Source organism: Salmo salar, chromosome ssa10 (genome assembly GCF_905237065.1).
Source record: "Salmo salar chromosome ssa10, Ssal_v3.1, whole genome shotgun sequence".
Classification (NCBI taxonomy): Eukaryota; Metazoa; Chordata; class Actinopteri; order Salmoniformes; family Salmonidae; genus Salmo; species Salmo salar.
The window spans coordinates 105,583,097-105,597,068 of NC_059451.1; the positions used below are offsets into that span (position 1 = coordinate 105,583,097).

Consider the following 13,972-nt stretch of genomic DNA (forward strand, 5'->3'; position numbering starts at 1 on the left):
CAAGCATTCAAAATGTAACTAGTACTTTTGGGAGTCAGGGAAAATGTAAGGAGTAAAAAGTGAATTATTTTCATTAGGAATGTAGTGAAGTAAAAGTAAAAGCTGTCAAAAATATAAGTAGTAAAGTAAAGTACAGATACCCCAAAAACGACTTAAGTAGTACTTAAAAGTATTTTTATTTAAGTACTTTACACCACTGTTCCTGCACAAAGAGCCAATGGAACTTCAATGTGACTCCCATCCCGTGATTGCTTCCGTGTCTCGTCTATAACATCATCTCTGTCCCATCCTTTATCTTATTCTAGCTGTCCGCTTCACAACCGTGCAGCAGCATCAAGCCCCATGTCTATCCGCCGCATGGCCACACACTCACAATGACAACATAGCCATGGTCTTGTGGGCTTTACGACAGCCATTCAGCCCCAGTGCCTGGTATGAGAGATTCATAAATTATAAATTAATAAATTACATCACAACGTGCTCATCAGAAAATATGCTCTTTAATAAACTGTGGTGTTCAAGACTTACTAGAAACACAAGCTCTACATTGAACAAATACAATACAGCCCAACTAACCTACAGATGTAGGATCTTAATTTGATCACCCTGTTGAGGGGGACTTTCCTGCAATGCAGAAAATTTAAAATGTTTAAAACATTTGAGGTTCAAAAACACTTCTGAAAGTTTGTAATTTCCACATTGAAATTTCAGACTTGATTTTGCCTTTCGAGAAATGTATCAACCCCTACAGAAATGTCAATTAATTATAATTCACATAATAATTCACATATTTCCTGTTGCTGCAGGATTAGTTTCCTGCTGTAGCAAACTGGTTCAAATTAAGATCCCATATCTGTATAGGCTTAGCATCTACAGTACAACAAACTTGTGATTTTGGGCATGTAAAACATTTCATGAAACTATTGTACTGTACATTTTGGATAATCAAAATTTCTCAGCACCATGATCAATTTTGTTTAGATTTTAACACAACCCCTGAGACTTCTGGCAAGTTTTGAGTATTAATTAAGGTTGCAAAATTCATAAACAACCATTGAAATGAGACAGTCATTTTCACCCACAACAAAGTTTCATTTTGACATATTGTTGATGTGAATGTCTAAATACTACAATTGTGAATTATCCAAAGGGAGCGTCTGCCTGCTGTTTTCATCTGAATGACATCTCCACATGTTTAATTAACTTTTTTTTTGCCCAACCCAACCCCAGAGTTATTTGACCACCATGCGAATCAGCTGCTATGTAAGGTTTGCAGGCTGCTGCCTAAAAAGGGGGGCTAGTAGCTGTGGTGCTGCCCTGCCATGTCTGGTAAGCACCAGAACTGTCCTGCAGGCCTAGGAATCAGGTTACAGAAAAATATCTCCAACCTCAGTGCTGCTGAATAGCCCGTTGGCCCGGAAGCTTTGGTGTACTGTCAACCTGTCTGTAAATGAGAATGTCTGTCTCTCTCAGTAAAGGACCACATTGAAGTCCCTGCGATCAATATTTATCTGTTGGCATATATAGGTTGTCTAGGTCCTCGGTGCTGATTAATGGACATTGTATATTGATTGTGGCCGCAATTCAAACAAAAGCCATTTCCGGTTGAGTCAACATCTGCAGCGTGTACTGTAAAATTAATGCGATCTCTGTGAAAGTCAGGAAAATTACCTTTAAAAGGTACATTGACGGCAAAGAACCCTTTGATTGAATCCTGGTCACAGTTTTACTACATTAGAGCATTGTCTGTAGGCTATTTATCAAATGTTCTGATGTTGGGCATAATCAATGAAAGTGGCCTTCAACATTGTGGAAATATGCATTTGACCTAAAAAGCATCCTCTCATTTCCTGTTCTTTCTCTCGCTGTAGACCAAAGTTAAAACCTGCTGTTGGAATGTTGTGGTCCCCCTGACCCCCAGTGTGTAATGCCCTCTGCGCTGGTGGTTGGATCCTGTCCTGGATGCTCTCAGGCTCCGCCTGGCTGGTTGACAGGTGACCCAGCCTGAGACTATAGACAGCAAAAGGTTGTGAGGTCACAAAGCAGTCCACTCTCAGGCTGCTGGACCAATGGCCTCTCCACCCACTGCCCTATTGAATACTTCAGAGCACCTCAGGTATTCAAGGACATCTGGAGGAACTGCAAAAGCCAAAGAAGGCAATTAATGGGCTCCATTCAATCAGATCCGCTTTAGCCAACTATCGCATATAGGTTATTTTGGGGAGTTGGAGGTGGAACTGCGCTAGAGCTGCCAAATCCACAAGTGGCTCCTGGCATTATACCGAAAGCGGACATTGCCATTGGCTGCACGGAGTTGCATTAGGAGAAATCCCATGCAGCCTTGATGGAACATGGGAATGTGAGATGGAATCTACACCTCCGTTATGATGACAGAAACCCTCATTATTTTTTTGAATGCTTTTTTTGTTGAATGCTTTTTCATTTTGAGCGTATAATGTCTATATAGCCTGCCCTACACTTTCTTAGTCTGAACTTCTAATGTGAGTGGGGTGTTGTGTCTTCGTGACAATGATCGCAAGAGCAGCTGCTCACAGATTTGACAGCTACAACACAGTTCCATCTCCATCACAGCTTAAACATCCGCTGTGCGGCTCTGTCTGCTATCGCCGGATAATGCTTGATCTGATTGAATCTAGGCTTTATTAGAGTATAAAAGAAGATAGTTTTGGTCATAAAGTCAGTTTAGTCTAAATCAGTTTTGTGAGATGTGGTAATTTGTCTAACTTTTCCAACCTGTAAACACACATCAAACCACACCCCGAAACCAACTCACATTTGAATTTAGTTGTGACAGCTAGCATATTTTACGAATTTTTTATCCCCAATTTGTAGTTACAGTCTTGTCCCATCACTGCAACTCCCATACAGACTAAGGAGAGGTGAAGGTTGAGAGCCATGTGTCCACCATAACACAGCCCTGCCAAGCCGCACTGCCCACTTAACCCAGAAGACAGCCACACCACTGTGTTGGAGGAAACACTGTACAACTGGCAACCAAAGTGCATGCACCATGCATGCGCCCGGCCCACCACAGGAGTCACTAGAGCTGTCCCCTAACCCAGACAACACTGGGCCAACTGTCCGCTGCCTCATGGGTCTCCCAGTCACAGCCAACTGTGACACAGCATGGGATTGAACCCAGGTTGGTAGTAACACCTTTAGCACTGCAATGCACTGCCTTAGACTGCTGCACCACCCAGGAGGCCAACATTTCATAATTAACCAAATCTAAAACAAAGCTAAATCAACTAATTGATGTGATCGAGTCCTTCAGCATTATGGCTGAAGCCTGATGGAGAAAGAGTGCCTTACCTTGAGTGGTTCAAGATAGCCTTCCAGTGCAGGATGGAATGAAGGTAGAGCACTGAGACTGAGATGTGCTTTTTCAACCATTTGGTCAAAGAGATAGCTGAATGTGTAAGCTGAAAAACACCGGTAAAACAAGTGAGCTGGATAAACCAATTTTTGGGGGAAAACATCCATTCTATGTTCGACAATGAGGTGCTGGGATGCGAGGCCGAATTGCTGTGGATGCCAGGGAATGGAGTGAAAACATCAGGTGGACTACATGAGAAGACTACTATAGGGGTTTTCTAGTTTTTCTTTCTACTGATGAAGAAAAAATACAGTATTACCCTATGCTGAAAAATCAAATAAAAAAATCCCCATTCATCATTTATTCTAATCACTTTATTTCAATACATATTACTAATACAAAATAGTATGTACAAAGGCTAAACTAGGTATTTGTTGCATAGACGGAACATTGAGGTTAAAGAAAGCCAGAATGGAATGGCACAGTAAACTCCAATAACTACCACACAGGAAGGACAGAAGGAGAACAGATAACTAACTCATGGGGGTAAAGCTCAGTAAAAATATACTCATGCCTACATCAAGCAGTAAAAATACTAGATAAAATGGCCAATGTTATAGGATGCTCATCATCTGTAGAAACCAACTCATAAAATCAGAGAGCGAGAGAGAGACTCTGATGACAACTGTCATTTGAGTTTCTATTACGATTAGTTCATCTCACTGTCTGCCGTACCGGTCCCTTAGGTTCAATTTAATTTTAAAGGCACATTTTGGGGGGGGGTTCTGGGTTTTGCTTGGTGTAGCCTAACCGCTGACAACAGCTCACTCATTGGTTCACTGCTGTTTGAAAATCTTACAATATACCAACATTTTATGTTATTCAGATTCAAACAATATTGTAAATACTGTATAGTTAACAGTGCCAACAAAAAAGCAACACATCAACAGTGTCAGTCTTCAAACATGAAAGGCAAATGAGTGTACAGGGTATCATGGAATTTTGCAACACACTTTCCTTTATTTTAAAAATAGCAGGATTTAAAGAATGAAATGTAGTGCACCACCTTATATTCAGAGTGATTTTACATGTAGCAGAAAAACTCCACAGGACAAGGCTGACAGGTAGCAGATAATACTGCCGTTTGCCACGACACTACATCAAACACACTATTCAAGAGCATACACTTCAGAACAGCTCAGATAGTCAGCTTTAGTGGTAGGGGATTAGAGAAGAGATTATAAAAATATGTCAAAGGTGGTAGATAGAAATGAGCTGCTTCCTTTCAAATTCCCTCATAGCCGACAAAACCCCAACAACCATTGTTCGTCTCTAGTCTGTGGCAGTGTTTCGATGTGAAGAGAGTAAATACTTAATGCTCATTCCAAATCCATGCATGAAATGTATCTCTCACTACAAGCTGCAATAGTGTAAAAACATGAATAGTACTAACCTCGAAAAACATATGAACATTTCATATACACTGCTCCTGAATGAAAATGTACAAATGCAAACAAACTATCAAAGGAATAAAATATTAATAAAATAACAATTAATGGGTAGGATATTAGTTAACACCCATACAGCTGAGAAAATGGTTTCCAAAAATATACAGTCAGAGAGAGCGTCAGGTGTTAGTTGGTAAGATCCTGCTGTCATTTAGAATTGAATTTCATATCAAATGATGCCAATAGGTATTAGGTTCATGAGTTCCTTCCTATTGTAGAGGTGCAACTGCAACAGTTGATCATTTGTGAAATGAGATTATTTACACCCAGGACTAGCATAAACTAATGCAGTAAAAGGAATTATGTTGCTTAGTCAGTGTCATCTGAGATTTAACACATTCCACAGGGCAAGGATGGGCAGGCATTAACAAAAGTGGTACAGGCATGGTTAAAAAGACATACCACAGATAATAGAATAGCACTCTTAATTCAAAAGATGTTCGTATATCCTCCTACTCGGACTGCATGTTCCTCCCTCAAAACGGGACTTGGATAAATGCCTGTGGCAAAGTTAAGACAGGAAGGTGGTTTAGTTGCACCTTGAACAGGAAAGTTTTTTTTTAATCTTCAACTCTCCCATCTAACTATCCTTCTATAATCCCGAGGATAAAATACTAATGATGTTATGTTCTCCGGATGACTGACAGTGAGCTTCAGACAAAACAAAGCCAAGTAGAACATAGTAAAACAGCATATTGTATAAAAGCAAGAGACAAAAACAATTTGAGTTAAAGTAACAGGCCTTCTTATACTGCACCCCTACGAACATGAACAAACAACAATTGTTAAAACACTGAGAAACCAATTGACAATGGGAGAATGTGAGAGAAGCAAAGACATGAATGAATTCCTTCAGAAGAACAGAAACATTTCTGAATGGTTGAACACTGACATTTCAAAGAGGGCAGTGACAGTTACATGAATGACAACGGAAAAACAGTTTGGGATTTTGAGATGATTCTTGAACCACGTCTGACATATAAACAGTGTGAAGCCGGTTCGTCTTCAGGATTTTTAAATATATATCTATCTATCTTCATGCTGAAGAGGCTATTCTGCATTTCATTCAACATCAAACCATTCCACCCCAAATCAGTTCACACAATGTGGCAATGTCAGACTTTTAAAATACAATAATGATCACAGATATGATCAGTTGAGTCTATGATGTTAGATGCAGTATTACTTCTGGGAGCAAGCATAGTGACAAATAAAACTCCCCTCACCACCACCCAATCTTCTCAAGGGAGAGGGTGCAAGGATTTACAAGGGAGGTACAAGGGATACACATGTAGGTCTACACTCTACAGCAAACAAGTTCTTAAGGGACCAAAAACAACTGTCACGTCGCTACAAATGTCTATCCTGGCATGTACCTTGCAGAATTTGCTGGAGCGCTAAATTGTGACGACTGTTTGTGGATGCACCCAGGCTGAGGGGATGTGAAGCCTGTGCTTTACATCAGCAGCTGTCATGTTTTCCCTGTGGAGTATGATGGGGGCATCCGGTGAATCAGACGTAAAGGTGAGCAACAACCAACTGAGCCTGTGACGCAGCTACACACAAACCAGCATCTGCTGCAATCTACCACTATGTGGAGTATGTACATCCCAATATGTTCAAATAAAGATGTCCTAATCAACCTTAATTAATGACCTTAGATGATCCTGCAGATGATCCTTACTGCAGACGGAGAGTGTAAAAGCTAGGCAGCAGTGTCTCTGAGCTAGCTGTGTTTGGTTACATTACCTCTACTTCCCCTTTATTCTCCATGTAGCAGCAATGCAGTGTCAAAGTTCTTACACTTCTTATCCCAAGCAGAATCCTAGCTCCTAACCCTCCTACATTTGTAAGATTACATTTTTTAGCTTTGCAACTTCTGGGCCCGATTATCTAAGTTCTTATCAAATTTCCCAAAGTACAGTAAACATTCAGCCAGTTCAGTCAACCTCCATGTTAATAATGAATCCGTTTATCGATTACTACAAGCAGATGGTTGGCAGTGAATGCCTCTTAAAGTTCCCTCTTCTTCTGCATGATGACATGTTAAAGGAAAACTGGGTTGCGTTCATTAGGGCAAACATTGGAAAATGTGCGTTTCCAGATAGTCCCACACTGTTTCGGTCTGTTTTGATGGTGCCTAATGGACATGACCCTGTTGGTAAAGCCCTCCTAAGTAGTTTAGAGTGTAGTTATCCAAGTGGCCTGAACAGAACTACACTTGTTGTTCAGGACTCCTGTGGTTGAGCCATACAATGACCTACGTTGTGGCGCTAGTAAAACGACTTGACCTACAGGAGGCGTTGCCGTATCTAAAACACTGCATCGCCTTTTGATCTGATTCCCTCCCTCACCTTCCACCCCCTCTGTGACAGACTGAAGCAGGGGATGTGCTTTGAAAACTACAACAGCAGTAGCATCGAGACTAGAGGTATAGATAGATACATCATCACTTAGTCTAGCAGGAATGTCAGTGGAAATGTGTACTGCGAAGATAGTTTCTCGCCCCCCTGCCGTTCTGACATGTAAAAAGAAAGAAAGAGAGTGAGAGAGAACGAGATAGAGAGGGATTTTTTTTAAAGCGTTCAGGTGTGCCAGAGGAGAAACACTGCAGAGAAACTCTTCTGACGATCAATGCTGTAGTAGACGTTTGAAGGCAGCCATCCATCCAGCAGATCTGTTCTCTCTCTCCTCTCAAATCGCATGCTGCCTCCACTGCGGTAGCAGCTCCATCAGTCTGATCTAATGCTGCAGTCACTAGTCTCAGCCCTCAGAGAGAGAGAGAGAGCACCAGATAGCTCTACGTGTCAGTCCTGACGGGCCAGTATTAAACACATTTATTTTTTAACAGTCTATTTATTTTATTTCAGAATGGAAGTACTGGTGGTTATAGACTATCTTAAGCTGAATCTAGCTATCTTAAGATGAATGCCCTAATTGTAATTCACTCTGGATAAGTGTCTGCTAAATGACTAAACTTTGAAATGTAAATGTAGGATGGGTGGAAGTTGAAAAGAGAACAACACTGGTATGTTTCTTTGTGTGTTGCGATGGTTATCTAGGTGATTTGGTTGAAATGACTATTGATTTCAAGAATTGTAATTCTTCCTATCACAGAAAATTCCTGACGTTCCAAGATCCTGTCTGAATCCAGAGCACCACGCACTAAGGACTCCTGGCATTATTACCTTGATCCTGACCTCTGACCTCTGATCATCCACAGCCTCTAATCATGTCTCATCCATTTTACAGCTCTAACAAGAGATAAGACTTAGCATATCAAACACTCCATTCCATATGAGCATAAAGAACACATTTAGAAAAAAAAATCATGTTGTATTGGGGAAAAAAAACATTGTTGTCTGACATTTTCAATAACAAAAAGTTCCAGGGAGTAGAAAACTAGCATGCTATGTTGGAGCCTATCATCATTCACAAGGGAAAGTTAACATAAATAATCAACACGACAAAATCCATGAAAGCCAGGAGGGAACTATAATATCGGTTTTCTTGTCTTCGCTTTCTTTGCCTTGCAGGGGGATGTGAGTATTAGTAAAGCGTTTGTCGTTTCAGAAAATCCGTACTTCCCACAAAACTGTTAGTACAAGCACCACAAAAATAGAAATGTACTTCTGAAGAGGAGAGCGATAACCTAAGGGTTCCTTGCCAAAAGTATATTTGTCCTTTTATCTTCCAGTCCCATTTTTCTTTGGCAAATGAATGGTGGAGTGGACAGAGCAGAGGAGAAGGGTGACACAGCTGTAGTCTGTACTGGGTTTCTGGGAACAATGGGGAGGCTTAGTGATGCAGTGGGTAAGGAGGGGATAGGGGGTCATCCAGAGTCTTTCCCATCAGGCAGCGTATGGGGCTCCTTTCACTGTGTGCCGTCTGTCACCCGCTAAGCGTCGTACTTCTTCCCCGTTCTATGGATTTGGTGGAACAGTGTCATGGAGAACGCCATGCCGAGGAGCTGCAGAGGAGAGGGAGAACCCAGTGAATTTGAAGTCTAACTAGGTTTTATTATTGTTATTGACACAGTGAATGGTACAGCGCAGCTAGCTCTGAGTGATGTGTACGATCTTAATTTGAGCCAGTTTGCTACAGCAGGAAAAAAATCCTGCAGCAACAGGAAATGTGAATTATTATGTGGATTATAATTAATGGACATTTTTGTCAGACATTAAGTATCTGGTATAAAAAAAAATCTATTGTCTGTGTCAAATAAAATAAAATTGTATTAGTCACATGCGCCGAATACAACAGTGAAATGCTTACTTACGTGCCCCTAAACAACAACGCAGTTTAAAAAAAATATGGATAATAATAAGAGATAAAAGTAACAAGTAATTAAAGAGCAGCAGTAAAATAACAATAGCGAGACTACCAGTATAGAGTCAATGTGCGGTGGCACCGGTTAGTTTAGGTAATATGTACATGTAGGTAGAGTTATTAAAGTGACTATGTATTGATGACAACATAGAGTATCAGTGGTGTAAATAGTCTGGGTAGCCATTTGGCTAGATGTTCAGGAGTCTTATGGCTTGGGGGTAGAAGCTGTTTAGAAGCCTCTTGAACCTAGAGTTGGCGCTCCGGTACCGCTTGCTGTGTGGTAGCAGAGAGAACAGCCTATGACTAGGGTGGCTGGAGTCTTTGACAATTTTTCGGGTCTTCCTCTGACACTGCCTGGTATAGAGGTCCTGGATGGCAGGAAGCTTGGCCCTTGTGATGTACTGGGCCGTTTGCACTACCCTCTGTAGTGTCTTGCGGTCGGAGGCCGAGCAGTTGCTATACAAGGCAGCGATGCAACCAGTCAGGATGCTCTCGATGGTGCAGCTGTAGAACCTTTCGAGGATCTGAGGACCCATGCCAAATCTTTTCAGTCTCCTGAGGGGGAAAAGGTTTTGTCGTGCCCTCTTCACGACTGTCTTGGTGTGCTTGGACCATGTTGGGGTGGCAGGTAGCCTAGTGGTTAGAGTGTTGGACTAGTAACTGAAAGGTTGCAAGATCAAATCCCTGAGCTGACAAGGTAAAAATCTGTTGTTCTGCCCCTGAACAAGGCAGATAACCTGCTGTCATTGAAAATAAGAATTTGTTCTTAACTGACTTGCCTAGTTATTGGGCTCTGCTGCCTCTGAGACAGAGAGGGTAGGTGATAGTAGAGTGACAGAATGCTGGAGTTAGACAGGTAGGGAAGACAGGAAGGGTAGACAAGGAGACAGACAGGTAGGGCACACAGAGAATCACACAATAACAGAACATAGTCAGACAAAAAGGAAAGTGAGTCAGACTTCTGAGTCAGGTACTTTAGGTTAGTCAGAGAGACAGACCACAAGGACAGAGAGAGAGAGACAGGTACTTTAGGTTAGCCAGAGAGACAGACAGGTACTTTAGGTTAGCCAGAGAGACAGACAGGTACTTTAGGTTAGTCAGAGAGACAGACAGGTACTTTAGGTTAGTCGGAGAGACAGACAGGTACTTTAGGTTAGCCAGAGAGACAGACAGGTACTTTAGGTTAGCCAGAGAGACAGACAGGTACTTTAGGTTAGTCAGAGAGACAGACCACAAGGACAGAGAGACAGACAGGTACTTTAGGTTAGTCAGAGAGACAGACCACTAGGACAGAGAGAGAGAGACATGTACTTTAGGTTAGCCACAGAGACAGACAGGTACTTTAGGTTAGTCAGAGAGCGGACCACAAGGACACAGAGACAGACATGTACTTTAGGGTAGACAGAGAGTAAGACAAGAAGGACAGACATGAGGAACATTGAGATGCAGCAGCATGCTGAGAGCTCTTTATCAGGTCTCATATCACTTCCTGGTGTCTGGCTCTGGTTCCAGCGCCAGCGTTCGGCACAGCGCCAGGGGGATTTGATTCCCTCAGACAGGACCAGGGTACACCAGACATCATCTTCAATATTTCAGTATGGCAGAATGTGTGTGTGTGCTACTACAACCACTGAGCATGGACCTTATTACGGGGCTGTCTCTCACAGTGAGGGTGAGAGAGGAGTCACACACACACACACACACACACAGGCTCCATGGAGAGCTTGCTGCTTACCTGCACTACCAAGATGCACATGCCAATGGTTCCCATGAGATGCTTATTGTCATCGAGCCACTCCTCCACCTTCTCATAGCAGCCCTAGGGGACAGAAGGACAACAATAGAAGAGTGAGTGGACACTACCACTTGACAGAGAGAGAGTGAGATAGAAGAGAGAAGGATACAGGGTGATGGAGAAGATATAGAGGAATAGTTAGTCACTTGATGGAGATGAATAATGGTCTGCCGAAAATGGCAATTGTCAAGCAATTTAACATGATCAATTTTGAATGTGGGAAGACATGAAATATTTCAGACAAACAAGGGCATTCAGAAAAGAACACAGATGCAGTTAAATCACTGTAGCTATCATCTCTGGTTCATGCATACGGTTAGATGTCATCGCGAGTTCATTCGCAGGTCACAACTACTATCTCCATCTGGCGGGGGAGTTTGTTGCTGTTACAGTGTGTCCTGTCTATACTGAAACATACATGACTATCTGGCCATCCCCGCTGGGCAGGATTACATGGCAGATATTAGAACTGAAGTCCCTGATGTTTTGTATTGTAAAATCAAATTGCTTTAAGCATAATGAAAGCAAAAGTTTACATGGTGACCAAAAATGCAGACCATTTAAAATGTTAATGATATTCAAAACAATTTAATCCTTATCTCAACACACTTGCAAATTAACTACTGTTTAGTAATATAATAATAATAATAATAATATAAATAATAATATAATAACATATGCCATTTAGCTTTTATCCATTTAAAAAAATATAGATGTTTTTTTTTCTGAGCATAAAAGTGCTCTTTGTTTTCCCAGGCTTGTGACATTGACAAATACATTGGATTGTTGCATATTACCTACAGATGTAGGATCTTAATTTGAGCCAGTTTGCTACAGCAGGAAAAAAATCCTGCAGCCACAAAATATGAATTATTTTCTGGATTACAATTAATGGACAAGGGATAATCAAGTCTGAAATTTCAAAGGGAAAATTACAAACTTCAGAAGTCTTTTTAAACAAGTTTAAAATCTTGTGACTGTGAAATCTTGTGACTGTGACTGCCTAGTGCCCACCCAGTGCCCAGTTTGCCCACTCACCCTTGTCCAAAACATGTTGGTGGAGTTGCGTCCGCATTCTTGGTAGTGCTCCTGGCAGCAGCGGTCAGGCACCATTTTCTCCTTGAGGGCCTCATGCCAATCTGTGTACCCTACCACCCCACAACACTTCCACTGCAAGACACACACACACACACACACACACACACACACACACACACACACACACACACACACACACACACACACACACACACACACACACACACACACACACAGGGAGGGAAAAGGAGAAGTTAGTGCTACCTGTCTGTGATGATGATCCCAGAGTGTTCAGTGTGTTCACATTCTACAAACCTCTGCTTGGATGATGTTCCATGCATTCCTAAGGCCTACATTGTTGTCTGTGTTGTACAGAGACAAGCCATCCTTCAGGTCCTGCTTGGCATTCTCACTGACCTGAGGACAGATCACAGACAACACAGAAACCTTGATTACAACAATACTTGCTTGGCATTCTCACTGACCTGAGGACAGATAACACAAACCTGGGTTAGATTGTCACGCTCTGACCTAGGAGAGCTGTGTTTTCTCTGTTTAGCTAGGCCAGGGTGTGATAGGTGGGTGGGCATTCTATGTTTTGTTTTCTATGTTTTGGCTGGGTATGGTTTCCAATCAGAGGCAGCTGTCTATCGTTGTCTCTGATTGGAAGCCATACTTAGGCAGCCTGTTTTTCCCTGTGTTTTTGGTGGGATCTTGTTTTTGTGCAGCTGTGTGAGCAGCCCCAGAACGTCAAGTTTGTTTCAGTTTTCACCTGTTTTTCTTGTTTTGTTCAAGTTCACAAATAAAAGATGTGGAACTACTGGCACGCTGCGCCTTGGCTAATTTATGACAGGGAATTCGAAGACAGCACTCGTGACATAGATAGATAGCTTCAGGTGAGCTAGAAATCCGGAAGAAACATTGGATTATACTGTATATCTATTTGACTTTGATTGACGTCAATCCCTCAACTGAGCTTACATTTAAATATGCCTTATGCATTGCTATAGCATTTTCCTCTCGACTGGATCTTAACAATACTATCAGTGCTCATGCCATGTCTGGTGGAGATACATATTTCAATGCTTAGCTGTTCCACAGCAGCCCTGTATACCTAGAGGGCTGGGAAACTGCGATGGAATATTGTAAACGGAGAACAGAGATGAGAGTCATTATATTGGGAAATTACACTGTGGAGTGGTTGCTGATTATTTCACAAGGAAGGAAGGAACGGGGCTGGGGAAAGCAATTTGTATCATATTGAAATCTTAAAACGTAAGCACTGTGTCTGTAGAAGTACAAGATTTCCCCCCATTGAAGTGAATGGCACAATAACTGTACCAATGCGGTCAGTGGAAGATACAAGGATATGCAGTGTGTGTGTCATCTCTAATCTACACTCTGAAGCACAAACAGACTGACTGAGGAAAAGTTGAACAATGTTTACATTTACATTTCAGTCATTTAGCAGACGGTCTTATCAAGAGCGACTTACAGTTAAGTGTATTCATCTTAAGATAGCTGGGTGAGACAACAACTAAAGACAGGCTCGTTGTTTGGCAAAAGGTGAAAATGAATATGAAAGGACCGGACATCAAAGTACAATTCTGTCTGGACAGGAACTGAGCAGCCAGAGAATAACAACAATCGATTCTTGCTGAGGACATTCAAATATAAGATGATCCTTTGAAAGACCAGTAGTCCCCTACTGTTCAGTGTCACAATCAGTGAGCCACAGCAAAACATTTGAACTCATTTGAATTATCTTGAGTGGTGCATACTGATTCATAATCGGTGTGAAAAAAATACAACAAGTGTAAATAAATGATTTTCTCAATTAATCATAAGAGAGGAATTTGTTTCTTCAGAGTAATTATAATTTCACAAAGAATAAAAAATTATCATTAATCATGCATAACCCACTTAAATTCTCCCAAATCTTTGAAATAAGATTACTATAATTTC

General features: G+C 41.5%; 1 protein-coding gene across 3 annotated transcripts in view; it reads right to left on the reverse strand.

The window, feature by feature from the left end:
- Positions 1-4,334: 4,334 nt before the first annotated feature.
- Positions 4,335-13,972, reverse strand: part of LOC106561385 (tetraspanin-9) — a 308,734-nt gene continuing 299,096 nt past the window's right edge. For all 3 annotated transcript variants that reach the window (XM_014125280.2, XM_045688331.1, XM_014125279.2), the window contains 4 exons: positions 12,323-12,424; positions 12,008-12,139; positions 10,910-10,993; positions 4,335-8,815 (listed from right to left, as the gene is read on the reverse strand). In XM_014125280.2, coding sequence (XP_013980755.1) covers positions 8,744-8,815; positions 10,910-10,993; positions 12,008-12,139; positions 12,323-12,424 — 390 coding nt within the window. In that variant the 3' untranslated portion in view covers positions 4,335-8,743. The remainder of the gene's footprint in view (positions 8,816-10,909; positions 10,994-12,007; positions 12,140-12,322; positions 12,425-13,972) is intronic.